At 53.0% G+C, this 21,880-nt stretch overlaps 7 protein-coding genes across 7 annotated transcripts; 6 read left to right on the forward strand and 1 right to left on the reverse strand.

The window, feature by feature from the left end:
* Window positions 1-1,255: 1,255 nt before the first annotated feature.
* AB675_8637 (uncharacterized protein) lies at window positions 1,256-2,512 on the forward strand (the record flags this gene model as incomplete). The annotated part of the gene is made up of 1 exon (XM_018149099.1): window positions 1,256-2,512. One exon carries the CDS (start codon window positions 1,256-1,258, stop codon window positions 2,510-2,512), a length of 1,257 nt encoding a protein of 418 aa, XP_018004625.1.
* Window positions 2,513-3,049: 537 nt separating this feature from the next.
* AB675_8638 (Protein sds23) lies at window positions 3,050-4,732 on the forward strand (the record flags this gene model as incomplete). The annotated part of the gene is made up of 3 exons (XM_018149100.1): window positions 3,050-3,424; window positions 3,470-3,930; window positions 3,979-4,732. The coding sequence occupies 3 exons, from the start codon at window positions 3,050-3,052 to the stop codon at window positions 4,730-4,732; spliced, it is 1,590 nt and encodes a 529-aa protein (XP_018004454.1).
* Window positions 4,733-5,823: 1,091 nt separating this feature from the next.
* On the forward strand, window positions 5,824-7,449 carry AB675_8639 (uncharacterized protein; the record flags this gene model as incomplete). Its single annotated transcript, XM_018149101.1, has 2 exons — window positions 5,824-5,973; window positions 6,025-7,449. 2 exons carry the CDS (start codon window positions 5,824-5,826, stop codon window positions 7,447-7,449), a joined length of 1,575 nt encoding a protein of 524 aa, XP_018004224.1.
* Window positions 7,450-7,892: 443 nt separating this feature from the next.
* On the forward strand, window positions 7,893-12,308 carry AB675_8640 (Sterol 3-beta-glucosyltransferase; the record flags this gene model as incomplete). Its single annotated transcript, XM_018149103.1, has 2 exons — window positions 7,893-11,933; window positions 11,988-12,308. The coding sequence occupies 2 exons, from the start codon at window positions 7,893-7,895 to the stop codon at window positions 12,306-12,308; spliced, it is 4,362 nt and encodes a 1,453-aa protein (XP_018004494.1).
* Window positions 12,309-13,382: 1,074 nt separating this feature from the next.
* AB675_8641 (uncharacterized protein) lies at window positions 13,383-13,985 on the reverse strand (the record flags this gene model as incomplete). Its single annotated transcript, XM_018149104.1, has 1 exon — window positions 13,383-13,985. The coding sequence occupies one exon, from the start codon at window positions 13,983-13,985 to the stop codon at window positions 13,383-13,385; it is 603 nt and encodes a 200-aa protein (XP_018004725.1).
* Window positions 13,986-17,442: 3,457 nt separating this feature from the next.
* On the forward strand, window positions 17,443-18,458 carry AB675_8642 (uncharacterized protein; the record flags this gene model as incomplete). Its single annotated transcript, XM_018149105.1, has 4 exons — window positions 17,443-17,558; window positions 17,619-17,741; window positions 17,788-18,274; window positions 18,333-18,458. The coding sequence occupies 4 exons, from the start codon at window positions 17,443-17,445 to the stop codon at window positions 18,456-18,458; spliced, it is 852 nt and encodes a 283-aa protein (XP_018004336.1).
* Window positions 18,459-19,325: 867 nt separating this feature from the next.
* On the forward strand, window positions 19,326-19,979 carry AB675_8643 (uncharacterized protein; the record flags this gene model as incomplete). Its single annotated transcript, XM_018149106.1, has 1 exon — window positions 19,326-19,979. One exon carries the CDS (start codon window positions 19,326-19,328, stop codon window positions 19,977-19,979), a length of 654 nt encoding a protein of 217 aa, XP_018004568.1.
* Between the last annotated feature and the right edge of the window lie 1,901 nt (window positions 19,980-21,880).

The raw sequence follows: 21,880 nt of genomic DNA on the forward strand, positions 1-21,880 counted from the left end.
GCTCGCGAGCGCGCAATTGCGGAAGACGACCAGGTAGGAGATACAAGAGCAGGACCAGAGATAGGAAGTAAATAGAGAAAGAAGGGAAACGTCACGGAAGCTGGAGCTGATTCACTTTGACTCGCAAGCTTCAAGCAGGAAGTAGCGTCGATTATACAATATCGATCAAATCTTGCATAGTGCTGCGGCAACCACGGATCATGACACACCGCGCAAGCGCTTCCTGGAGCGACACGTTTAAGAAGGCGCCGGGGGCGAATTCAAAGCCGATTTCAGCTGCTTCGTGATGCCATGGGTACTAAGTTGAGAACTTTATGGTGACGAAGCCACCTGCGGACGTGGCGCAGAAAGAGCGGGACAGATTGACAGGTCGTCGACGTAGTGCAGGATCCAGACCTTGCTAAAAGCTTGCCATCGCTTGTCCGCTCTAGCGATTGCTTGTCAGTGAAAGTCCACCTCCGTAGACGATCCACAGCAACCCGCGCTTGCAGGAGTCTTCGGGCGCTATCGAGCAGCAGGCACCGCCGCACCAATTGACAAGTTGTTGGAGGATCAGTAGTTTGAGGCGCAGATAAAAAGCCTGTTGCAGGTCTGTTTGAACTGTTTCAAAACAGCCGACACCGACTAATCAACTGCATCTCGCTTGAGGCTCCCATGCACTTGTCCGCTGAAAGTGGGACGAGAAACGGGTTATGTGGCTCCATCAGCATAGGACGAGTATGCTGTCTGCGTGGACTTGCCACAGTCATCAGCAGGGCGAGGGTGTTGGTGACGCAACGGTGCCCGCGATGCCTGGACCAATGGGCTGCCAGGCAATTTTGCGGACATTGATTTTGTTGTAGTTGCCCATAATAGCCGGCACACGCGATCTACAGGCATACTGTCTCTTCTGCAGTCTTGAGCAACCATTTCTCGCCGCTGCGATACTCTTGTGACCACAAATTATTCTGGTAGAGGTGCCAGGTTCCATGATCGCACGTGATTTTTGCCAAGCTTTGAGTTTCTCGACTTCCGAGTCGATGTTCCCGTTCTGTTCGCCTTTCTCATCAGCTACCATTATACCCAGCTAAACTTCATTGTGGATGAAAATTGGGCATAGATCTGAACTGCACCGAATCTGATGTTGGGTTTCGCCACGATGGACAAAGATACTCTGACACGACTCACAAAGCTGCTCAGGTAGACGGCTGTGGCAACACCGGTCCCTGGGCCGGGTTCTTCAACTCATTCACGTTCATCACGAGTAGGTAACAAGATGCGGAGCTATCGTCTCGGCACGCGCCAGCAGGGTCGCTTGGATAGCCAGCCTCGACAACAGGCATCGTTGGCTGCATATGATGCAGAAAGTGGTCAAATGTTCACAGAGCATTCCGTGCAGGTTCGATCAAGGCAGCATTCAGACTGGATCGGTGAGCTAAGAACTCCGTCTCTTGCAAAGAAAGCTGGGACACCGGAACAGATTGGCGCTCGATCTCTTGTTGATGCGGCTGTTATCATGGTGGCAGAGAAGCTCTTTCGAGATCTGGGAGAGGAACACTTTTTCAATGTGCCGTGGAATCTGGCCGAGAGGGTCTGGCAACATGTCCTAGCAACACATCGAGAAAGCTTTCATACTTGGAGAGTCTTAGCAAGCACGTATGCAGAGCAGATGTCCGCGAAGCATCACAGGTATCACATCGAAATACGCCAGCCTTCGCTGAGCCTTCCAGATTATTTCTCCGGGCTCACGTCACGAAATTGGTTGGCTTGCCTCCGCCTGTCGCCCAAGGAGACGCGTACAGCCGACTTGATCAATATCTGCGAGATCACCAACCTCGCAGTGCTAGATCTATCCAATGGCCAGGTCAGCTTCGGCCCTGACAATGTCAAATCGCCTTTCGATGAACGTATACTCAGATCTTGGGCAGAACTTGCCGCCACAGGTCAAGCTTTTGTGCGTCTGGAGGCTCTCATGCTTGGCTGGGAGCAATTGGGTCTGTGGCTCTTCCAGTACCTGCCATGTTTCCCAGCCTTGACGAAACTTGTGATCACAGACAGCTCCTATCTCCACCAGAAGAATCGGAAGTCATGGGAGCCTGTCGCTCTGAACTACGGCTGGGAGGCTCGGCATGCAAAGAGGAGTGCTAAGTCGCTCCGACCAGTATTCGATGAGCCGGCCTTCCACAGATTTGCGGTTTCGGGAATCTTGTCTCAGTACAGTGACGCCGAGGATCTGCCTCGAAACGAACAGAAGACGAGCGATTTGCCTGTGGTCGAAGCCTGTTTGGGCATGCCGAAGAAGTGGGCTCACATTTTGGACGATTTTCCCGGGTCAAGGACAATATACCTCGAGCGGGTGAAGGTGGTCGACAAATCACGATGTCCTCTAAGCTCATCGGGAAGTGATTCTAGCAAGCGAAGTCTACATCCGGAACGCTCGCCTGGGTCTTCTTCTCTTTCCGACAAGCGGGTGCCGAGACAAGCTTCAAAAGCACGCCAGAGAGCCATTGACTTTGCAGAAATTCTTGGATAGAAGCATCCGAGACAGTGATATAAGAGTTAGCATAGACCGAACGCTTCATGACTAGTGCTCCTACAACCCCGTTACAATGGTGCAAGTGAGTGACTTTGGTGCTTGCTCATAGTCTCAAGGATATGCAATATCAGTAATGAACGGAACGGGAAGCATGGTCTCGTGGTAGCGTGTCGAACTGTCGATGCCTTATTTTGTCCCGCTTTTCATGCTTGAGCTCGGGGTGTGCCATTCCCGCCCGCCGACCATTAACGTCACTTCCGCCATTCGCATTATTTTCCCATGTGACTACCTAAATACAATTTCCTAAGCACACGTCCGTAACAACTTTGCCGCGGTACTCAATTGGAGCACGACCAGCAGATCAATCCTGATATCCCTCATTCCCATCGCGGTCTGCTCGGTGCAGCAGCATCGCCTCTGTGGTCAGCGGAGCCGCATCGGGGACACACCGTTACCAAAAGCCACGATAATCAGACTTCAGGTCTTGAACCTTAGCACGCAGGTACTGATGCGCTCATCGAGCATACCGCAGTCATGGCATCGCCGAACCTGAGCCACGTTTCTCCAGCCGGGTCCTCCGACTCTTCTCGTCCCAATTCTGCAACCGATACACAAACTCCTCCCAGAAGAAATCCATCGCTACGAATATCGCATATGCCTAGCGCGGCTTCACAACATCGGCAGTCGTTCAACGAGCTGAGGGGCGCACCGGGTAGTCCGCGATCTCAGAGGCAACCCTCGCTTTCGTCAATAGCCGTTCAAGAACTCATAGACAACCCACCGCAACGCGGCAATCCTGATCCTCGTTTCGCAAATCGAGATTGGCGGACTATCAAGGTCCAGGAACTGACCAGTCCCCATGACTTGAGATTCGTGCAGAGTGATGTTCCCGTGGAGGCGGCGACGAATGTGAGTGCTCCAACAGTGTAGCAAGCACATGTACTGATAGACCAGCTTCTCATATCATGCGAGGCTCCCGTACTTCTGATTCGAGACGAGGAAGATGGGCCAGTCGTTGGCACCTTCGACTACAGAGATCTCAATGCCTACTTGCTGATGAACATTGGCCGTCTTCAGCCTGATGAAGAGCACATCGCCGATTTTGCCGAAATGGTGCAGAAGGCCCGCGAAGGCAAGGCAATCCCGCTACGAGACATCAAGGACTGGGGCAAGAAAGAACCACTCACGTTTCTCTCGGGCAATGCCGACCTTGTTCGTGCCATCGATGTCTTTGGCAAGGGGCTACACCGCATTGTTATTACCGATGACGCGGGAGGAGTGACTGGTCTGTTGAGTCAATCTCGACTGATCCGCTTCCTGTGGGAGGAAGGTAGACACTTCCCAATGTTGGAGCAGCTCCATGGCTACTATCTGCGAGATTTGAAAATTGGCTCCAATGCGGTCATATCAGTCAAGTAAGTCGACTGCACCCGAAATCATGTTCAGGCTAACTCGATGGGCAGTGGGGACACAGAGCTCCGCGATGCACTTTCACTCCTCCACAACGAAGGCGTGTCATCGCTGGCCGTTGTCGACAACTCATCGAACGTGGTTGGCAATATCTCTGTAGTCGATGTCAAGCTCCTCACGAAGTCTACCTCATTACCCTTACTCCGCAACACCTGCATCCACTTCGTCTCGTACATCCTCTCAAATCGAGGCATGGAGAACGGCAAAGACTCTTTTCCAGTCTTCCACGTCACACCAATGAACACTCTCGCGCACATTGTCGCCAAGCTCGTCGCAACCAAGAGCCATCGTCTGTGGGTAACAGAACCAATCTCACCGTCCTCCTCCGGTCCTCCTACACCATCACTCCACACAGCAACTCTGGTCCCAACATCATCACACTCCTCGTCACCCAGTTCCAGTTCTGGTCAATCGTACCCTGTCGTAGCTCCGCCAGCACTGTCCGCGGATCCTGGCAACGTTGCAGATGCATCTCCCAAGACACCTTTCATCTCACCACTAGGTCCGTCTATCTCTGCCAGCGCAATGCCTGGTGCCCGCATCAGTGGCCATCTCGTCGGCGTGGTCAGTTTGACAGACATCCTGATACTGTTCGCACGCGCTGGAGGTCTAGACGCGGCGGATCCGAACGACATTCGAGCCCGGCGGAGACGATCGAGTTCGTCGAGTGCAAGACCGAGTGTTGACCTGGGCATACGACCGAGACCGTCTATGGACTTGCAGCGGAAGGCTTCTGGGGGCCCTTGAGCAAGTTGAGCCTGGAGGTGCGAAGTCTCGGCGTTAGTAGACCAGAATGACCAGTACGAAATTACGCAAGCGAACGGCGCATATGGGCGAGATCACAGGCACAGCGGATATGAAAACGAAGATTGCGAGATCCAAAATGCATGTACGGCGTCTTTGAGGTTGTTTAGTGGATGAGCAAGGGTTCCAAAACATGGTCGAACTCAATGGCCAAAGAGTTCAGACTACATAGCGAAATCAACTCCTCTTAATATTTCTCACGACCTGAATCGCCTTCCCATGCAAGCGTGACACTGCTCATAGTCAACCAGCGATCGATGCTGGAGATCCTGCTGAGACCGAATGATGTGCGGTTGAGTCGGATCCTAGCAAGCGCGACGATGAAATTATTGCACCTGACTCTTATATTTGGGCATCTACCCTAGTCTCTAATCAAGACCGGTTGACTTACTCAAGCCTTAAGCACTTCGCCGCTTCCTGAACAATTTGTGTTGGCATGCTACAGTTGAAGCTCTGCCGGCCGATGGTAGCTCTGGGTCATATATAGCGGTCAACGTGCTTCTGAGTTTCGAATAGCAAAGACCTCCCTGACGGTATGGCAACGATAAATATGGTAGCAAGCTCAATGTCAAGAATCTCTGCCAGGGAGGCCTCTGAGTACCAAGAGCTTACAGCCTGAGTACTTGTGCTGCTTCCAGAGTGACAAACAAATCATGCGACGCTGCTGTTTGTTAGAGGTGCTGAAGAAGCCCAGGTCATTCTCAACTGAGGCTCAACTCAGCATACTCCCTGAGCTGTACCTGAGAACTGTGTCGCCTGGTCTTCACACAACTGTGACTGGTGAGGGTCAAAGCAACCTGTTGCTCTGGACACAGTCACTGTACACAGTCACTGTAGTGCCCTCCCCAAGCCTTTTAGACCTCAAATTTGGTAGACCAACAATAATTTTGCTCACGTGATCTACATACCAACTCCTGACTTCACAACTATCTCCGTTTACCCCCTGGGAGGCCTTCACGATGCCCAACTTCCTTCGCAACCTCGTTAGAGGCCGCCAGACCGCCAGAACCACGATCACGAGGCCAATAACAGCCATGTCGATCGAAGAGCTTCTTGACGCCCTCCCAACCATGAGCGACGAGCTCGTGGTCGAGGTTTGGCTCCCACAACTGAAGCAGAAGGTCATTGAGTTGCAAGAGGCCAATGCTGATGAGGGTAGCCGTGCTCTTGACGAGCTGAACCAGGTAAGCCGTCGTCAATAATGAGAACGTGCGTTCGTCCGCTAATCGCCCTAGAATCTCAACATCATTGGTACGCAAGCAGGAACAATCGCCGGCATCTACCGCGACGCTGTCGAATCGGCAGAGATCATACGCGAAGAAGAACTTCGCAATCCCCGTGCTCAGGTCGCCGAACTCCAGCAGCGCATCGTAGACACAACGACCGAGCGCGACCAGCTGCAGTTTCAGCTTGACACGATTAAGTACACCACCCAGACGCTGATGCAAACGATTCGTCCAGCTGTGGCATTCTCGCTCAATGTTCCAGACCAATTTTCGCCTGTCCAGCGTCAAGCTATTCGTCAGGTACTCAGAGACTATCCAGAGAACGAGAATGGAGCCTCGCAAGTTGGTCCGTCCGTCACGGTTCCGCAACAGCAGTACTTCCAGCAGATGAGCGACCTGCAGAAAGCCACTGATGCTGTGACCGAGTTCCAGGGAGTCGCCAAGGAGCAGTCAGGGATCATCACCGACCAAGAGAAGCGCATTGATGCCAATGTCAGAGTCATCGAGTTGTTCAAGGACAAGATTAAGGCCAAGGATCACGAGATTCTGCTGCTCGGTCAGCGCGTCAAGGAACTCAGCGATAATGCTGCTCGCTACAACCAGAGCCTTAGGCAAGCCAAGAATGATCGCGCAAAACTTGAGAATCTCGCCAAGGAGTACGCTGACATGGCCAAAGACAACGAAGAGCAAATCCAAGCCAAAGAGCACGCTATCTTCGAGTTGCGCAAGGAGTTCGAGAGTCTGGAGTACAAATTGACCATGAGTCAAGCCAAAGTGCGCGAGCTGCAAGAGTCCGGTGAGAATGGTGCCGTCCAGCGACAGGGTCCTCCTCGTATGACTGCCAGCGCTAGCACATTCGCTCTCGGTGTCCAGAACCTCACACGCGTTGCAGCTCCCAGTGGTCGTCCGCAGCAAACCTACCGCATTGTCGCGCCTCCAGCTACTCTTGCCGCTCCCCAGCAAGCCGAGGTCGCGTCGATCCAGTCCTCTACCATGGCTCGTCCTGTATACAACCGTCGCTTGTCCGATCCATTCCGCCTCGCTCCAGCTTTCGACACTCCTCCTAGAGCCGAAGAGGTCCCAGAGGTGCCTAAGCTTCCGGTTGCTGTCTCTCAAGATCGCAACAAGCCGCTTCCGTCTCCTCCGGCTGTTGTTGCTACTCCAGATCCAGGTCGCCGTGTTTTGACAAGCATTACAGAAGCCTCCCAGGAGGACTCTGTAGCCCCATCAAGCACTACAAGCAGCGATCGCGAGGCCCTGCGCCGCAGCATCATCGCTTTCGACGCGTTGAACAGCCAGCGAAGCCCGGTTGTTGATGTCAGCCCCTCCCAGGACGCGATGCTGGTTGAGCGTCGTCGTGCCTTGCGCAAGGTGGCATCTGATGAGCTCAGCATGCAGCAGCTGTATCATCACGGGCGTCGTCGACAGATGTAGAGGGTTTGTGGAGCTCGAACCGGAGTGGTGGTGTTGGGAAAGGGAAACGAAACGGGAATCAGAGGTCGAGAAATGATGAAGTTTGAATAGGATTCTGGTTGGGGCGCCCTCTGTGGGTCTTTTCGATAGGTGGGGGTCATGCAGGGATCGCGGGCTGGAACGACGCGAAGTGTGCCTGCGAGTACCTACGGAATCATAATTACCGCGCCAGAGGCCTCCCCATGACTGATTTCGAGTCAGCCACTACGTAGCCATGGAACCGCGTTCTAGTGTATCATTGAGACCTCAACGGTCAGGTGAGCAGCACTCGCTAGGCCAACGGGACCCATGATCGCCTGAGTCACTGTTCGATCCACTCTCCTAGCCTTGACACGTGCTGCGCATCTATCACAACTTCACCAGTGCGGCCCGCCACGGCTAACCAGAACTACGGTACCAGCAGCATGTCAACCCAAGAGTCGCTGCCCCGCAAGAGCGGCAGCCGGAAGTTACAGAAACGTAGGCCACAGATGAACAGACTACCCTCATCAAAGATGCCGGACAGGCTCAGGCTAGGTGACGATGCGCAAGACGATGTGACAGCGCCAACTCGAGGCACGCAGGTGCCAGGGCAGTACATGAACCAGTCTATTTTCTCCATGATCGCGGCAGCCGGCTCCAGGACAGACTTCAACACGCGCTTCGACGACTCAAGCGACAGCGATGAAGATGCCTTGCCGGAAGGCAACGAACCGGAAGAGGAAGTCCCTGCACCGAAGCAATCGAGCGACGTGGCCTGGCGGGAAGAGAAGAGCACTGTTGCCAACAGCAACGACAAACAGCAGAAAAAGAAGAAGCGCCTCTCAGACCACAGACTCATGCAGTCCCTGCCCAAATTGTCACTCAGCATCAACAAACAGAGAAAGCAATCGTCCCACCGAAGCCCGCCCTCGTCGGACGATGCCACCTCGAAAAGCGATCGCAGCAATCCGAGAGATGCGCCCGTCATGACACGGCTCTTGACGGCCGAGGCTGAACTCGAGGAGGCAGAGCTAGACAAGGATAAAGGCCTTGGACAGTCAAGGAGTCGAGGTGAATCATCTCCTGCGACTTTGCTGGCCAGTCGCTTGATGCAGATATTTGGCTTTGAGTCGCCCGAAAAGGTGGTCGCGGAATACCCGTGCTGGCTGCTACAGAGTGTGCTTCTGCAAGGATATCTATACATCACGCGGCAACACATCTGCTTCTACGCATATCTGCCAAAGAAGTCAAATACAGTTGCGAAGAACGGCTACTTGGCGAAGCGAGGGAAGACCAATCCTCGCTACAACCGATACTATATGATACTGAAAGGCGACGTGCTGTCATACTACTCGGACCCGTCCGCCCAGTACTTTCCTCAGGGCACAATTGATCTTCGCTACGGGATCTCTGCAACGCTTTCTGCCGAGAAGGATAAGCAGAAAGAATGCAAGGACTTCTCGGTCACGACCGATCACCGGACCTACAATTTTCGTGCTGATACGCCAGAGAGTGCGAAGGAATGGGTGAAGTCGCTACAGAGGACAATCTTCAGGTCGCATAATGATGGAGACAGCGTGAAGATCTCTCTGCCAATAGAGAACATCATTGACATTGAGGAGAGTCCAGTCGTTGAATTCGCCGAGACAGTGAAGATTCGCGTTATCGAAAACGATGAGTCCTACGCGATCGATGAGTACTTTTTCTCCTTCTTTGAACACGGGTCGGACGTGCTCAATGTGCTGTCGGGTCTCGGTGCTGGCAGTGCCACACCGGGCGTTCAAGATCTGGCTTCGCCTCTATCTGACGAGCGAAGAGCACGGTCGCCTGGTGCACGGCGATCACTGGACATGCTCTCACACACTCCCAGAGATCGATCTACCACGCCACTTCGGGATAGCGTCAGAGCAACGCTCAAGCCCTACGCTCTGGGTGATGATGGCAAGATGTCGCCACGGATGAGCGGCGAGTTCTCCCGGCCTAGCAAAAGTCCGGGGCGTCAGAGCTTCGATCAGGTTACTGGAGACTACAGTCGGGCAAGCTTCGATCGAGGTCGGAGGAGTCCCAGTACCAGCGGCCTTGACGTCGCACGTGAGCGACGAAGCGGAAAGTCGCCTCTGGCAAGGACTCAAGAGTCTCCCGAATCGCATGCTCGATCCTTCGACAAGGAGACCGACTCATCGGTGCCTCCACTGTCACCCAAAGCCGAAGCACATATGTCAGCAAGCCAGATCTTAACCAGAAGCGACGTGTTCCACCCAGCAAAGGTCAATCGAATGGACACAGTGGCTTCTATGTCCACAGAGCCTACTGGACAGTCCTCGGAGATCGAGACCACTCAGTCGACGAGTTCACCGCAGCAAGAAGCAACGCCGCCTATACCTATCAGAACACGTCCTTCGATCAGGCAGCGTGTCTTGTCGCAAGATTCCGATTTCTTTGAGGCTCAAGAACAAGCCGGGAAGCAGACAGGGTCACCGACCCTACAGGACTTGTACAAAGCCGGCTCCTACCCATTGCAGCGAGCTGGAGCATTTGCTGGGTACCTCAAGAACAAGTCCAACAAGATGACAAAGCTTCTGGCAACCGAGTCCATGTCTTATTTCGAGAAGGTCTCGGGCATGTGGGCTGGCAATCGGAAGCACTATGGCGCCAACGAAGACGTCTTGTCTGATGATAGAGACGTCGATCCTGAGGATGCAGAATCAAATGTGCCACATGGAGATCGTTTCCGCATGCACTTCGCTCTTCCGAAAACAGAAAAGCTCCAGGCTACGTACTTCGTTTGGATGCATCGCGTGCTCCCACTGTATGGCAAGGTCTACATCAGCAACCGGAAGTTCTGCTTCCGTAGCATGGTGCCAGGAACCAGGACCAAGCTCATTCTGCCTTTGAAAGACGTTGAGAATGTCGACAAGGAGAAAGGCTTCCGCATGGGCTACCACGGCCTTGTACTAGTTATTCGTGGCTACGAGGAGCTTTTCTTCGAGTACATGTCTGCCGAAGATCGAGATGACTGCGCGATCACCTTGCTGCAGAGCCTTGAGGCTGGAAAATATCTGGACGATGATAGTACCATCCTTCCGACGGACGAGGACAGTGCCGCACTTGCGAAAGACGAGCATCGACTGCTACAAGAAGCACGGACGAGCACAAGCAAACGTGACGCCAATGTTGTGGTGCCAGAAACCAACGAGACTGTCTATTCGCATGATCAGCCGATACTTTTCGATGATCCCAAAGTGTCAATCATCAACTTCAGACCGCCCACGGCGTTGCGCATCACATGCTTGACTATTGGCTCAAGGGGAGATGTGCAGCCGTACATTGCCCTATGCAAAGGTCTGCTTGCTGATGGCCACAAAGTCCGAATCGCAACCCACCGCGAATTTCAGCCGTGGATCGAGTCCCACGGCATCGACTTCAGACCTGTGGAAGGCGATCCAGCTGAGCTCATGCGCATCTGTATCGAGAACGGCATGTTCACGTACTCCTTTCTCCGGGAAGCTTCGACCAAGTTCCGAGGCTGGATCGATGAGCTGCTACAGTCAGCATGGGAAGCATGTCAAGAGTCTGATATGCTGATCGAGTCTCCAAGCGCGATGGCCGGCATTCATATCGCCGAGTCGTTGCGGATACCGTACTACCGTGCTTTTACGATGCCTTGGACAAGGACCAGGGCGTACCCTCATGCCTTTGCCGTTCCTGATCACAAAATTGGTGGCGCTTACAATTACTACTCATACGTCATGTTCGATAACGTGTTCTGGAAAGCGATAGCGTCGCAAGTCAACCGGTGGCGGAAGAAAGAGCTCGGTCTCCGATCGACATCACTGGACAAGATGCAGCCTAACAAGGTGCCATTCCTGTACAATTTCTCACCATCGGTTGTGCCGCCACCACTGGACTATTCAGACTGGGTACAAGTCACCGGCTACTGGTTCCTCGACGAAGCCACGGAGTGGACGCCCCCAGCCGACCTAGTGGCCTTCATTGAGAAGGCTCGAGCTGACGGCAAGAAGCTCGTCTACATCGGGTTTGGCTCGATAGTAGTGTCTGATCCAGCAGGTCTGACCAAGACCGTCGTGGAATCCGTGCTAAAAGCCGATGTGCGGTGCGTGCTTGCTAAGGGCTGGTCAGACCGTCTGGGCGACCCTTCAGCACTCAAAGCCGAAGTCCCTCTGCCGCCGGAGATCCATCAGATCAAAGCAGCTCCCCACGACTGGCTCTTCAAACAGATGGATGCCGCCCTTCATCACGGCGGCGCAGGTACGACAGGTGCAAGTCTACGAGCAGGGATCCCGACCATCTGCAAGCCTTTCTTCGGTGACCAATTCTTCTTCGGCAGTCGAGTTGAAGATCTCGGCGTAGGCATCTGCCTCAAGAAGGTCAACGTCAGTCTCCTTAGTCGGGCCCTGTGGGAGGCCGTCAACAGCGAGCGGATGATCGTCAAGGCGCGTGCTTTAGGCGAGAAAATCCACAAGGTACGTGCTCACACTCCCCTCACTCCACGTTGCCATTACTAACCACCACCACAGGAAAACGGCGTACAAACCGCCATCCGCGCCATCTACCGCGACCTCGACTACGCCAAATCGCTGATCAAAGCACGCGCAGAACTCCAGGGCCAACCCATGCCGCTGGGCGACGACGAAGAGGGAGAGATAGAAGAAACGTGGACTTTCATAGGCGACGAATCAGACCCAGAGCTCATGAAGAAGATGCAGGATTGGGATATTTCCAAGGGTGGGAGGAGCGGGGGCCCGAGGGTCAGTATGGATGGGTTGAGGCGGTGCAGGCTGCTGAGCCGGGAAGGATGGCGAAGAGTGGTGTGTTTCGGTAGTGATGATCCATGGTGATGATGACGACGGAATGCTTTCTAGCAATTGTCGAGGCCATCAAAGAAGACAGGAGACAAAAGAGCTTCTAGCGAGGGAGGCGGAAGTGCCCACGAGGGCTGTGACGAACGGCATGACAGCGACGACGTTTACGAAGAGCAAAGCAAGGCGCAGTGGGAAGTGGTCTGCTGCATGATGAGCAAGCAGACTCTGATTATGGAAGAATGAGAGTAGGATAGATTGAACGATGGTGCGACGGCGGTTCTGTACGGCACCGCAGGAGCAGGAATAGCACGGCTTTCCGGGGCAGAGATGATGATAATTCCTAATAAGAGAGGTTTCGTCAACAAGATCGTTTCTGATGATCGTCGTTCATTTAGGCCATGACTTGGGATATACGAGTAACGAGACTTTTTATGTTAGTGTTGCGGTGATCTGTCTAGCATACGTACGAAAAGCGAAGCAACAATGCTCGTATTACACTTCCAAATTCAGGCGGTGATCATGCATGCGATCTGCGAGCTGTGGCTCGTTGATCATTGTGGGACAGAAGAGCCGCGGTTTGCGAGAGGCGCGAGCGAGCGAGCGAACGATGAGGCCGCCCGAGCATGAGTTCCAAGGTTTTGGCCCCCGAGGAGTTGCCAGCGCACTGGCTGTGTTGGGGGCCGTATCTCGCATTTGCTAACTATTTCATTGTACTTAGGTAGGGTTGTGGATTGGCTCGTATATATTACTGTGATCGATCGCGAGCGAGCCGTGGAGTGCTGGTGAACGAGATCTTTGTTGCTGTATTGGGACGGGTGCGGGCGCTTAAGCTGGGGTGTGCGAGTGGCTCAGGGTAGCGAGGTCTGTGAGTTGACGGGAAATGGTTGGTGTTGCGAGAGACTCTGTTGATGAGCCCAAGGTGCATGACACGAGCCGATTGTAATGAATCGGTCAGTCTGCGAGCAACAAAGGGTCATGATCGTAGGAGTGGCTGCAAATTGGCAAGAAGTGTCATTAAAATTCCCCATGGCCTTGCCTATCCCCAATCGCTATATACAATGAACCCGAAAGGGTCAGGACAGAAAGCGTCTGATTGCTGTCAGTCCATTCTCAGTCCCTTTGCGAAGCATTCCAAGCCTTCCTATCATCAAAAGCACCACTTGTCCGCCTCGCCCGCTCTCTCCGTCGCAGCACCTCCTCCCAGCTCTTCTTGTCCTGCGCTGCCTGCTCCTCTCTCCGCTTACGCTCCCTCTCTTGCTCTGCGAAGAGCGCAATCTCTTCCGCTTCACTCATGATCTTGGGCTCCTGCACGTAGCTTGGCATTGGTGAGGAAGTGTGCTCTCTCGCGGCATCGTGTTTCGCGTGGCGTGAATCGTGGCCGAAGCTCATTTCACGCTGGTGGTGCGAGACATAGTTTTCGAGGTGAGGGTGAGGGAAGGGTATGGTGTGAGAGCGTTCTGGGTGATCATGGGCAGTATGACTGTTGTGACGCGATCGTTGGTGTTGTTGTGGTGGGTGTGGCGGGAATGTTGGCTCATCGTCGGATATCGAGTCAACCTTGCTTAGATTTGGTGTCGTTGAGGCGTGGTGTGGCAGGTGAAAGCCAGCGGGCGCTGATGAGTTGGCGTGAAAATGTTTATGGTTGTCCGAATAATTTGAACCGTGGGGTTGGTGTGAGAATAACCCGTGCTTATTGTGGTCTGTTGCTGCCATGGCTAGTCGTTAGGTCGGTGAGGTTTGTATACGATCTTGCTTTGCTGGGCCGATACACATTCAGATGTCGATGGACGTGCTTTCCATGACCCTGTGTAAGTCCGGGGTAGAAGTGTATATACCTTCTGAGGGATAATCGAAGTAACATGTCACCTGCGAACAGAAGCCGGAAGATGGGCAGATCCTACCTCATAAACAGCAAGCGGTTCGACACTTCTGCTGACACATACTACAAGGCTCCTGACAGAGCTGGTTCCTCCGTATCTATGCCCCGATGGATGGCGGGAACGGCTTAGCGACTCTGGCAGAGCCATCGCGGGTCGGGGGTTTCAACTCATCCTCGTCACAACCATCTTAGGGTTCGTCGGGAGAAAATGATGCATAAATCAGACAACTTTGTGCTCTGCAAACCATAGCAAGTGACCCGGAACAGTTACAAGAGAATTGCTAATGTCTGTTCTGAGTGGTTTAGAGGGATGAACATCGTCATAGGGTCCAAGAATTGAGGGGCACGTGTGGATGAGTAAGCCGTGAGAGACTTTCTGCCACCCACACAGAACACGTTTGTACGAAATCTCGGGCACACGCTAGGATGCCACGCGAAGAGAGGGACCCGGAGAATGTGATCCGATCGGGATCTTGCTGCCAGCGTCAGCGTCTCAGAGATGCTTGAAGAGCTCCAGGGCGCTCAACGGCCCGCTGGACCCAACCGCGGTGCAGACTGCCGTTTTGAGTCGCGCGTCCGAAATCTGGGGACGCACGCGGCACAGAAGGCTGAAGCAGTGTCATGCCCGTGCAGCGCCAGACGCTTGGCCCAAGGAGCGAGCTGCGAACACAGTAACACAGGCCGCGTGTGCAGCAGGAGCCGATGCGAATGGACCAAGAGCCTGCGACGGGAGCATGATGATATAGAAGGAATGCACTTTTGCGGCGCATAGCGTCGGTGCTGTGAACTCAAGATAGTTGTCGTCCGAAAGAAGCATGAAGGAGGCGCAGCAACCGCCTGACGTCCAAATGTGTACACACGACTGCTTGATAGGGCATCATACAGCGGATGAATGCGGTCAGCTCTCTGGCACCTGCTGATGGTATTGGAGGCTCTGGTCAGCGATCTGATGCTGCAAGTCATCCAAGCTGAGTGCTTACGATCTGCAGCCTGTATGGGCAAAGATGAGGCCCGACTTCTCAAATACAGTGCTTCTGATTGTGTAAACCGTAATTGACCTCTCGCATGAGCATCGTGGGTCGCGAGATGCCTACTCCGGATCGCGCATGAAGACCGTTAAGATGACATTCGCCTGTATGCTACAGTTGGCATTGTCGCTTGTGCACCTTCCTCAGAGCCCCCAGACAAATGAATTGTGTAATACCCTATGCGATTATATTTAGTATACGTCTCGCTAAAGTGTGGGCATCGGATTTTCTTTGTGCCATGACCTGTTACTGGGACTGTCAGAAAACCTGGACACACAGCGAGTCTGTGTACACATCGGCAAAACCGACAACAGGTTTGAGCGATCGAGATTGAAGGGACATTGGACTGTCTTGTGTCGTAATTAGCTGCGAATTGTATCTTCGGTATGCGCGATGAGCTAACGGAGGCTCGGGGCTTGCTTAACGTAGATGTAAGGCAGAATCTCCAATTGACAGCACACCGGTATTGACCAAGCGCAACCTTGAACGGCAACCTTCATGATCTCCATGCTGAAGATCTTGTCCCTGTTCTATGGCGGTGTACGGTACAAGCCACTTGGCTGGGGAGGACTCGGGACCTTTCGGTGGGATTTTTGCGACATTTCAACGTCTTTGACAGATCCTGCCATCATGGTGAGGCAACAAGGTACCAAGGTACAGTACCTGCAGGGGAAGCTCCGTCCGCACGCAACAGAAGACCTTTTAGCACGGAAGATCTACGGACAGCTGGGTCAGATCCTTGCTAGTGAGAAAGTGAAGAAATGGTAATTGCCGATTGCCCGATCAAATAATGGACACACGAGTATCAAACGAAGGATCCATGTTAGCATGGTGATTTCGAGGCAGACACTTGTCGCATCTCGAGGAACGCGTGAAGGAGATCCCCAACGGCTCCTTCCCAACTCGGAGGCGGGTCAGCTTTGCGTGATTGGCTCAAGCCCGTGTGGAAGCTCCAGCACTTTCCCCGATAACCCCTAGCACAGCACCCAAAATAAACTACGCTAGAACGCTTCTGCAAGAAGTGTGATTTGACCACATCGCCGCAGCTAAATCCAGTATCCTGACACACATTGGCTTGAGGCGAAGCACGATCTTTGGATAGTGTTCCTGTCCCGTGTAAGCCCACGCTGCATTCTACACGTTGGTCCGGACGGATATTGGTGGGTTGGCAGTCGCAAAAGACGTTGTAGGCAGTAATAGCTGTGTTTTACGTTATTGTACGAGCTCCCAAATCACCACGACCAGGATCTGTGTGCCGGCACGAAGCTTGCATTAGTTCCCGCAACGCGATCCAAGTACATGGATCTCGCAGCCTACCACAGCACGCCTTTTCCTACATGTCCTTTCACATCTTTCAACAGGCCTGTTCGATCCTGTCGCTACATCCATTCCAAAAAGACACCATAGTCAGCGTTCGGTGCTAGAGCTCCGCTCTATCTTCCTTGATCAAAGGAGGTCTATATTTTGTCTCCGGCCGACCACGCTATACCGGATTGCACAAGGCTGCCCACACAGCCGCCTTATGCTCATTCGCCTTGGATCGACTGTTGTTTTTGTCACCATATCCTCAAGGAGTATCTTACGCCTCCTAATCGACTAATCTCTCCCCTGCATCTCCAGTCTAGCACTGCATCCCGGACCACTTGCTACTGGCCCAGAATAACTCCGGCAATAACATCCAAGAACTCAGCCCTGCCAATAGGGATTTCGACTGCTCTCTCGTCTATCCCTCTCCTCGTCATCCTTTTCCCATTCACTCTATTCTTTTCGACAAGACCCATGCATCGACATCTTCAAACAAATCTAAGCTTTGCTTGAGGCTCAGAAGGGGGCGGAGACACCCAAGCAATCGACAGGCTCCACCGTGAAACCTTTGCCTGGCTACTTCCACTCCATCACTTGGTTCGTTCGTATCTTTCTTATAGTCCACATCTGGCCATCGATCAGCTATGGCTCCCAAGAAGAGGTCATCACCGCTCTCTACTCAACAACCACCAACTTCAACTTCACGTCACTACCTGGATCACCACACTCCTTCTACCATATCCTCAGCTCATCAGCAACCTGCCGAAGTACCTGATCCTTCAGGGTTCCGGCAGCCAAGAAACCCTCCAGGCACCTCGACATTCTTTCACTCTTCTTATCAGGCAACACCCGTAGATCCAGCTCTTCAGCCCAAGGTCCCGTTGCCGGTTCACCAGTTCCTTCTTCTGAGGGAACTGCGCCCGACAGCACTTCTCGCAGACAAAGCACATCTTCCACTATGCGCACTTCTTCGTTGCCTCTAGAGGGCGGTCCTACCTCAACACCAACAGGACGGATCAGCAAAGCGAAGAAGGGCAAGAGAGTGCACGCATGCTCATACGAAGCTGCGGAAAGGTTGGTCGCGCCAGCTTTGGATCTCTTATGCTCTACTAATATCTCAAAGGTCTTCACCAGAGCGGAGCATAAACGAAGACATGAGCTCAATCATAACCCAGATGCAATGTTTCATTGCAATCGCCCGGGCTGTCGCAAAGCATTCCATCGGTTAGATCTGCTTCAGCGACACCAGGAGCGACAGTGAGTGATACCCTGAGACAACAGCGTTTGATCTGACGACTCGCAGTGAACTAGAGCATCAACTAGAATCACAGACGGCTCAGAGCCATCACATCAACCCACTTCCAAGCCAAAACGAAATGCCTTCAAGTATGCCGCCGTCAAGTCTCGCAAGCCCGCAACCCGGTGCTGCTGGGCGTGCTTCTGCAGGCATGTCCATTGGCTCGCTAGTACATCCCTCGAGTCAAGGCTATGATCGCATGGGCACACCAGCGTTGTATCCTTCCTTCAACCGACCTGCGGTTCCCTTTGTGAATGGCTTTTCCACGTCTGACGATTCCACGTTCTGGACTCCCGAAAGCAGTCAGTCCCCAGTCTCTGATCAGTACGGAAGACACCATCCACATCGTGGAAGCATTTCATCCTCTTCTTCTGTCGCTTATGACACTGTACAAACATCTCCTATGGTCAATGGCGCCAATATTTGGGTGCCTTCCTCTGCCCCTCCAAACATTCTGCCCAACAACATGTTTGACGACCAGACATATATGACCGTAAGCGATCTTTCATATTGTTCCTGCATATTTACTGAGACTGATCAGTCCCATGCAGAGTCTTCAGTACCCATACCCCTCACAAACCTGGATGGAGACGAGTTCGAATACATACGACGAGAACTATCCAATGCTCCTGGGATCATATCCACAAGTCCAGGAAGTGACCTACCAGGTGGTATAAGACGCGATGCCATTAGATGGGATTGTTTGGAACACTATTGGCAACATTTTGATCCATATTTTCCCATTGTACACCGATCGACATTCTTACCTACGAAACCAAGCCCGCTGCTAGCAAGTGCTATGGTCGCAATTGGGTCCCAATTCGATGACAGAGAGGACGCAAAGCAGTATTCGATGATACTGCTGGAACTTGCGACTCGACTGCTTCGGCGACGGGACACCATCACAAGCAGATCCCGGCTTGCAGATTTGCAGACAGTGTTTCTACTCGAGGTGCTCAGCAAGTACTGCGCACGGCGAATCGAGGTCGATATGTCTGCTCGCTTTCGACAGCTATTCGCAAGCCTGGACCAAGCCAAGAGAACATTGGGCACGAGCTCGCTCGCAGTGTTCCGTACGCTGAAAGCAAATCCCACCAAAGAAGAGCTCAGCAAGGCACACAAGTTCTGGTCGATCATGAAACGCGAAGACGAATCTTCCAGGCATTTTGTGTCATGGACATGCAGCAGACCATTATCTTCGAGCAAACGCCGACGATAGTACATCACAGTCGCACGCGACTAGCAGCTGGTGTATCCAAGCTTACCATGTCCCTCCCCTGCGGAGACGAGTTGTGGTCCAGCAGTCCCATCGAAGACTGGAAAGAGCTCGCAAACGTGCACCAGCATTTAGAGCAATCCAATCTCGACCTGTGCCGCAACTCCGGTGGCGAGCGACAGCTGGACTACTTTCAAGCACACACCTGGCTGCAGTCAGACCGACCGGCCTTGCAACAGTTCTGCTTTGAGAGTGATTCAGATCTGCCTCATTCGTTCGAGAAGGGCCTGCCAGGGATGGAGTCGTGTTCAACAAACATGCCCTGACAATGGCCAAGCACACGCCTCTGAGGGCTCTGCTGCTTGTAAGCGGCGAGTCGTGGATCTTTGGCAAGAAGCTCGAGCATGAGTCTGAGTTCCAGGAGTCCAAGCAGAAGCTCCGTGCTTGGGTGAACATGGGCGCGGATAGTCTGGTGGCATTCTGGCATGCTCTGAAAATCCTCAGGGGTCAATTTGGGTTATCACTTAGCGAACCTCGTCGACCAAGCACCGATCTCTCGTTTGCGCCAACAACAATGCTACACCAACCATGGACGATGTATCTGGCTGCGCTAATCTGCTGGGCACATGGTCTCTGGCCATCTATCTCTTCCGGCATTGCGGCTCATCAGCGGTCCCGAGCCGGATCGGTTGCAAGCGCAAGCGGGTCACATCATTCACACTCCAGCCATACATCTGGGCATCCGCAGGTACTCAGCAATGTAGAGGCATCTTACAATGCCAAAATATACCTGCAAGCTACAGACGTGGACGAGCCGACGGATTTGGCACAAGTCGATCCTGCCATGATGGGCAATTTCCACGGTCTCCTGGAAATGGTTCGCATCCACAAGATTCAACCGCTCTTAGGAGGTCTCATGAATGAGGCAGAACGAGTTCTCTACCGCTTGGTGGAGGGCAAAAGCAACCTTTCGCAATTCTGATTGCATTACGACCAACCATTTGATACGATTACGACCTTTACGATCACAACATTACAAGGCTTTGTCCTCTTCACTTGCTCTTTGAGATACCACTCAGCTTCGACATTGGTCTGGCGAAGGTCGCCAGAGGGGCATTAGACATAGCATGATTCACCGGCGTTTTACCATCACGGTTCTCATCAGTGGAGAGATACCATTGCATGGCCCCAGACTACATGTAAATGTTTGCTTATGGGCCAAGTCCATAATTCAGGGGCAGCATTGTACAGAATCAAGTCACATACAAGCATTACCACACTACAGTCACGCACTTCAACAATGTTTCATGCGCCTCATCTGTGAAACTCAACGCTATGCATCGTTGTACTAAACCCTCATCGCACGTTGCAACCAGAAAGCCACTAGCCACGATTAGCAACTGCACTAAGCTCGACGATACTTTTCTTCTTCAAGAGCGCCAGATGCCGAATTACCCAAAAGTGGACACGAGTTCACGACTTCCGTCCACCCCTGTGCCACATGCAGTCGTGCCTGGCGCGCTTTCCCTTGTGCAGTAGTAGGCATGGGGAACACCCAAAATTCCTGTGCTTGGCAGAAAGTATCTCAAAGCTCCATGGGTGGCCTGATCGAAATTGCGACAAGCGCGTCGACCTGCCTGTGATGCCTGTGGGCATCATTCGGTTCCATTTCGCCAGCGTTATTGTGCAGTAGGATCACAGAAACCATCGAATGCCTATCCTGGAGGCTCTTCAGCAGACCGTCGATCCCATGTCGCTACTGCCGTAACAGCGTGGTCCCGGCCCATGAATATTGATGATCTGCTCGACAAGCGAGAGTGGTGCGTTCGCGACCGAAAGCTACACCAGCAAATGCGGAAAGCGCCACAGGTACTGACATTGACGCGCTCTATCATGTGTCATAGCTGGAAAGACAATCCCATCGTTGTGGTGCAAGATTGATTTGCTTCCCGACGGAGAGTCTATCATCGTTGCATTCTGCACAAAGGTCACAGCGCTGCACTTGATCTATGGCGTTGACTCGGCAAATGGCCGTCGTTGTTCTCTGCTACCAGTGTGATCGAGTATGTACGAGGATCAATGCATAACCCCTACACAGTATGAGCATCTGTCGATCCGTTTGGACCGGAGGGCAAAGTCAGAGCACTCCTTAGTGCGGGGGAGAAGTCCGTTACTTAGTACCTCTGGAACTCTCCGTGCCGTTGCAATCCCTTGAGTCAGACCGGTCTGTCCTCATATCAAGAACAATCGCTACTTTGCCCGGTAGCAGCACGATCTCTCACTGTGATGGACGGGCCATTCTGTTGTCTGACAATGCGCACCAGCAACTTGTCCCACGCGGTGCAGGTCTCTCCACATTCGCATGGACAAAACGAAGTTGACGTCCAAATTCATCAACGGAAAGTCCCACATCCCGCACCTTTGATCCAGATTGACGGGACCATGAGCTTGCACCCTCGGAAGGCAGAATGTTGATGCTACCTCAGTGGACCTTCAGATGGGAAGCGCCTGCCCGCCCGGATGTCAGCACCTTATTACTGTCAACTACATTCGAGGACGTGCAATTCGTTGAGCCTTGGAAACGACAATCACTCTCAGATCTCGTGCTCAGGAGAAGCGAGTCTGCCTTGGACGTATATACCATAGTACTGATGCATTGAGGTGCCGTTCACCCGTCAGACCTCTCCTGAAACGTGTGGCGTTCGATATGCCGCTACTAACGGCTGCATCAGTGCCCTGCACCTGCGCGCGGAAAATAGCCAAGAACACGACATGTTGGTAGCTCGTAATCTGAAACAGCCACTCTTCCCAGCCAATCGCGGAAGCACGCGAGGCGTGCTTCATCACATCTCTGCTCTCGTCCTCGCGCATGCACGATTTCTT

The sequence above is a fragment of the Cyphellophora attinorum genome, assembly GCF_001299255.1.
Source record: "Cyphellophora attinorum strain CBS 131958 chromosome Unknown Contig3, whole genome shotgun sequence".
Lineage (NCBI taxonomy): Eukaryota > Fungi > Ascomycota > Eurotiomycetes > Chaetothyriales > Cyphellophoraceae > Cyphellophora > Cyphellophora attinorum.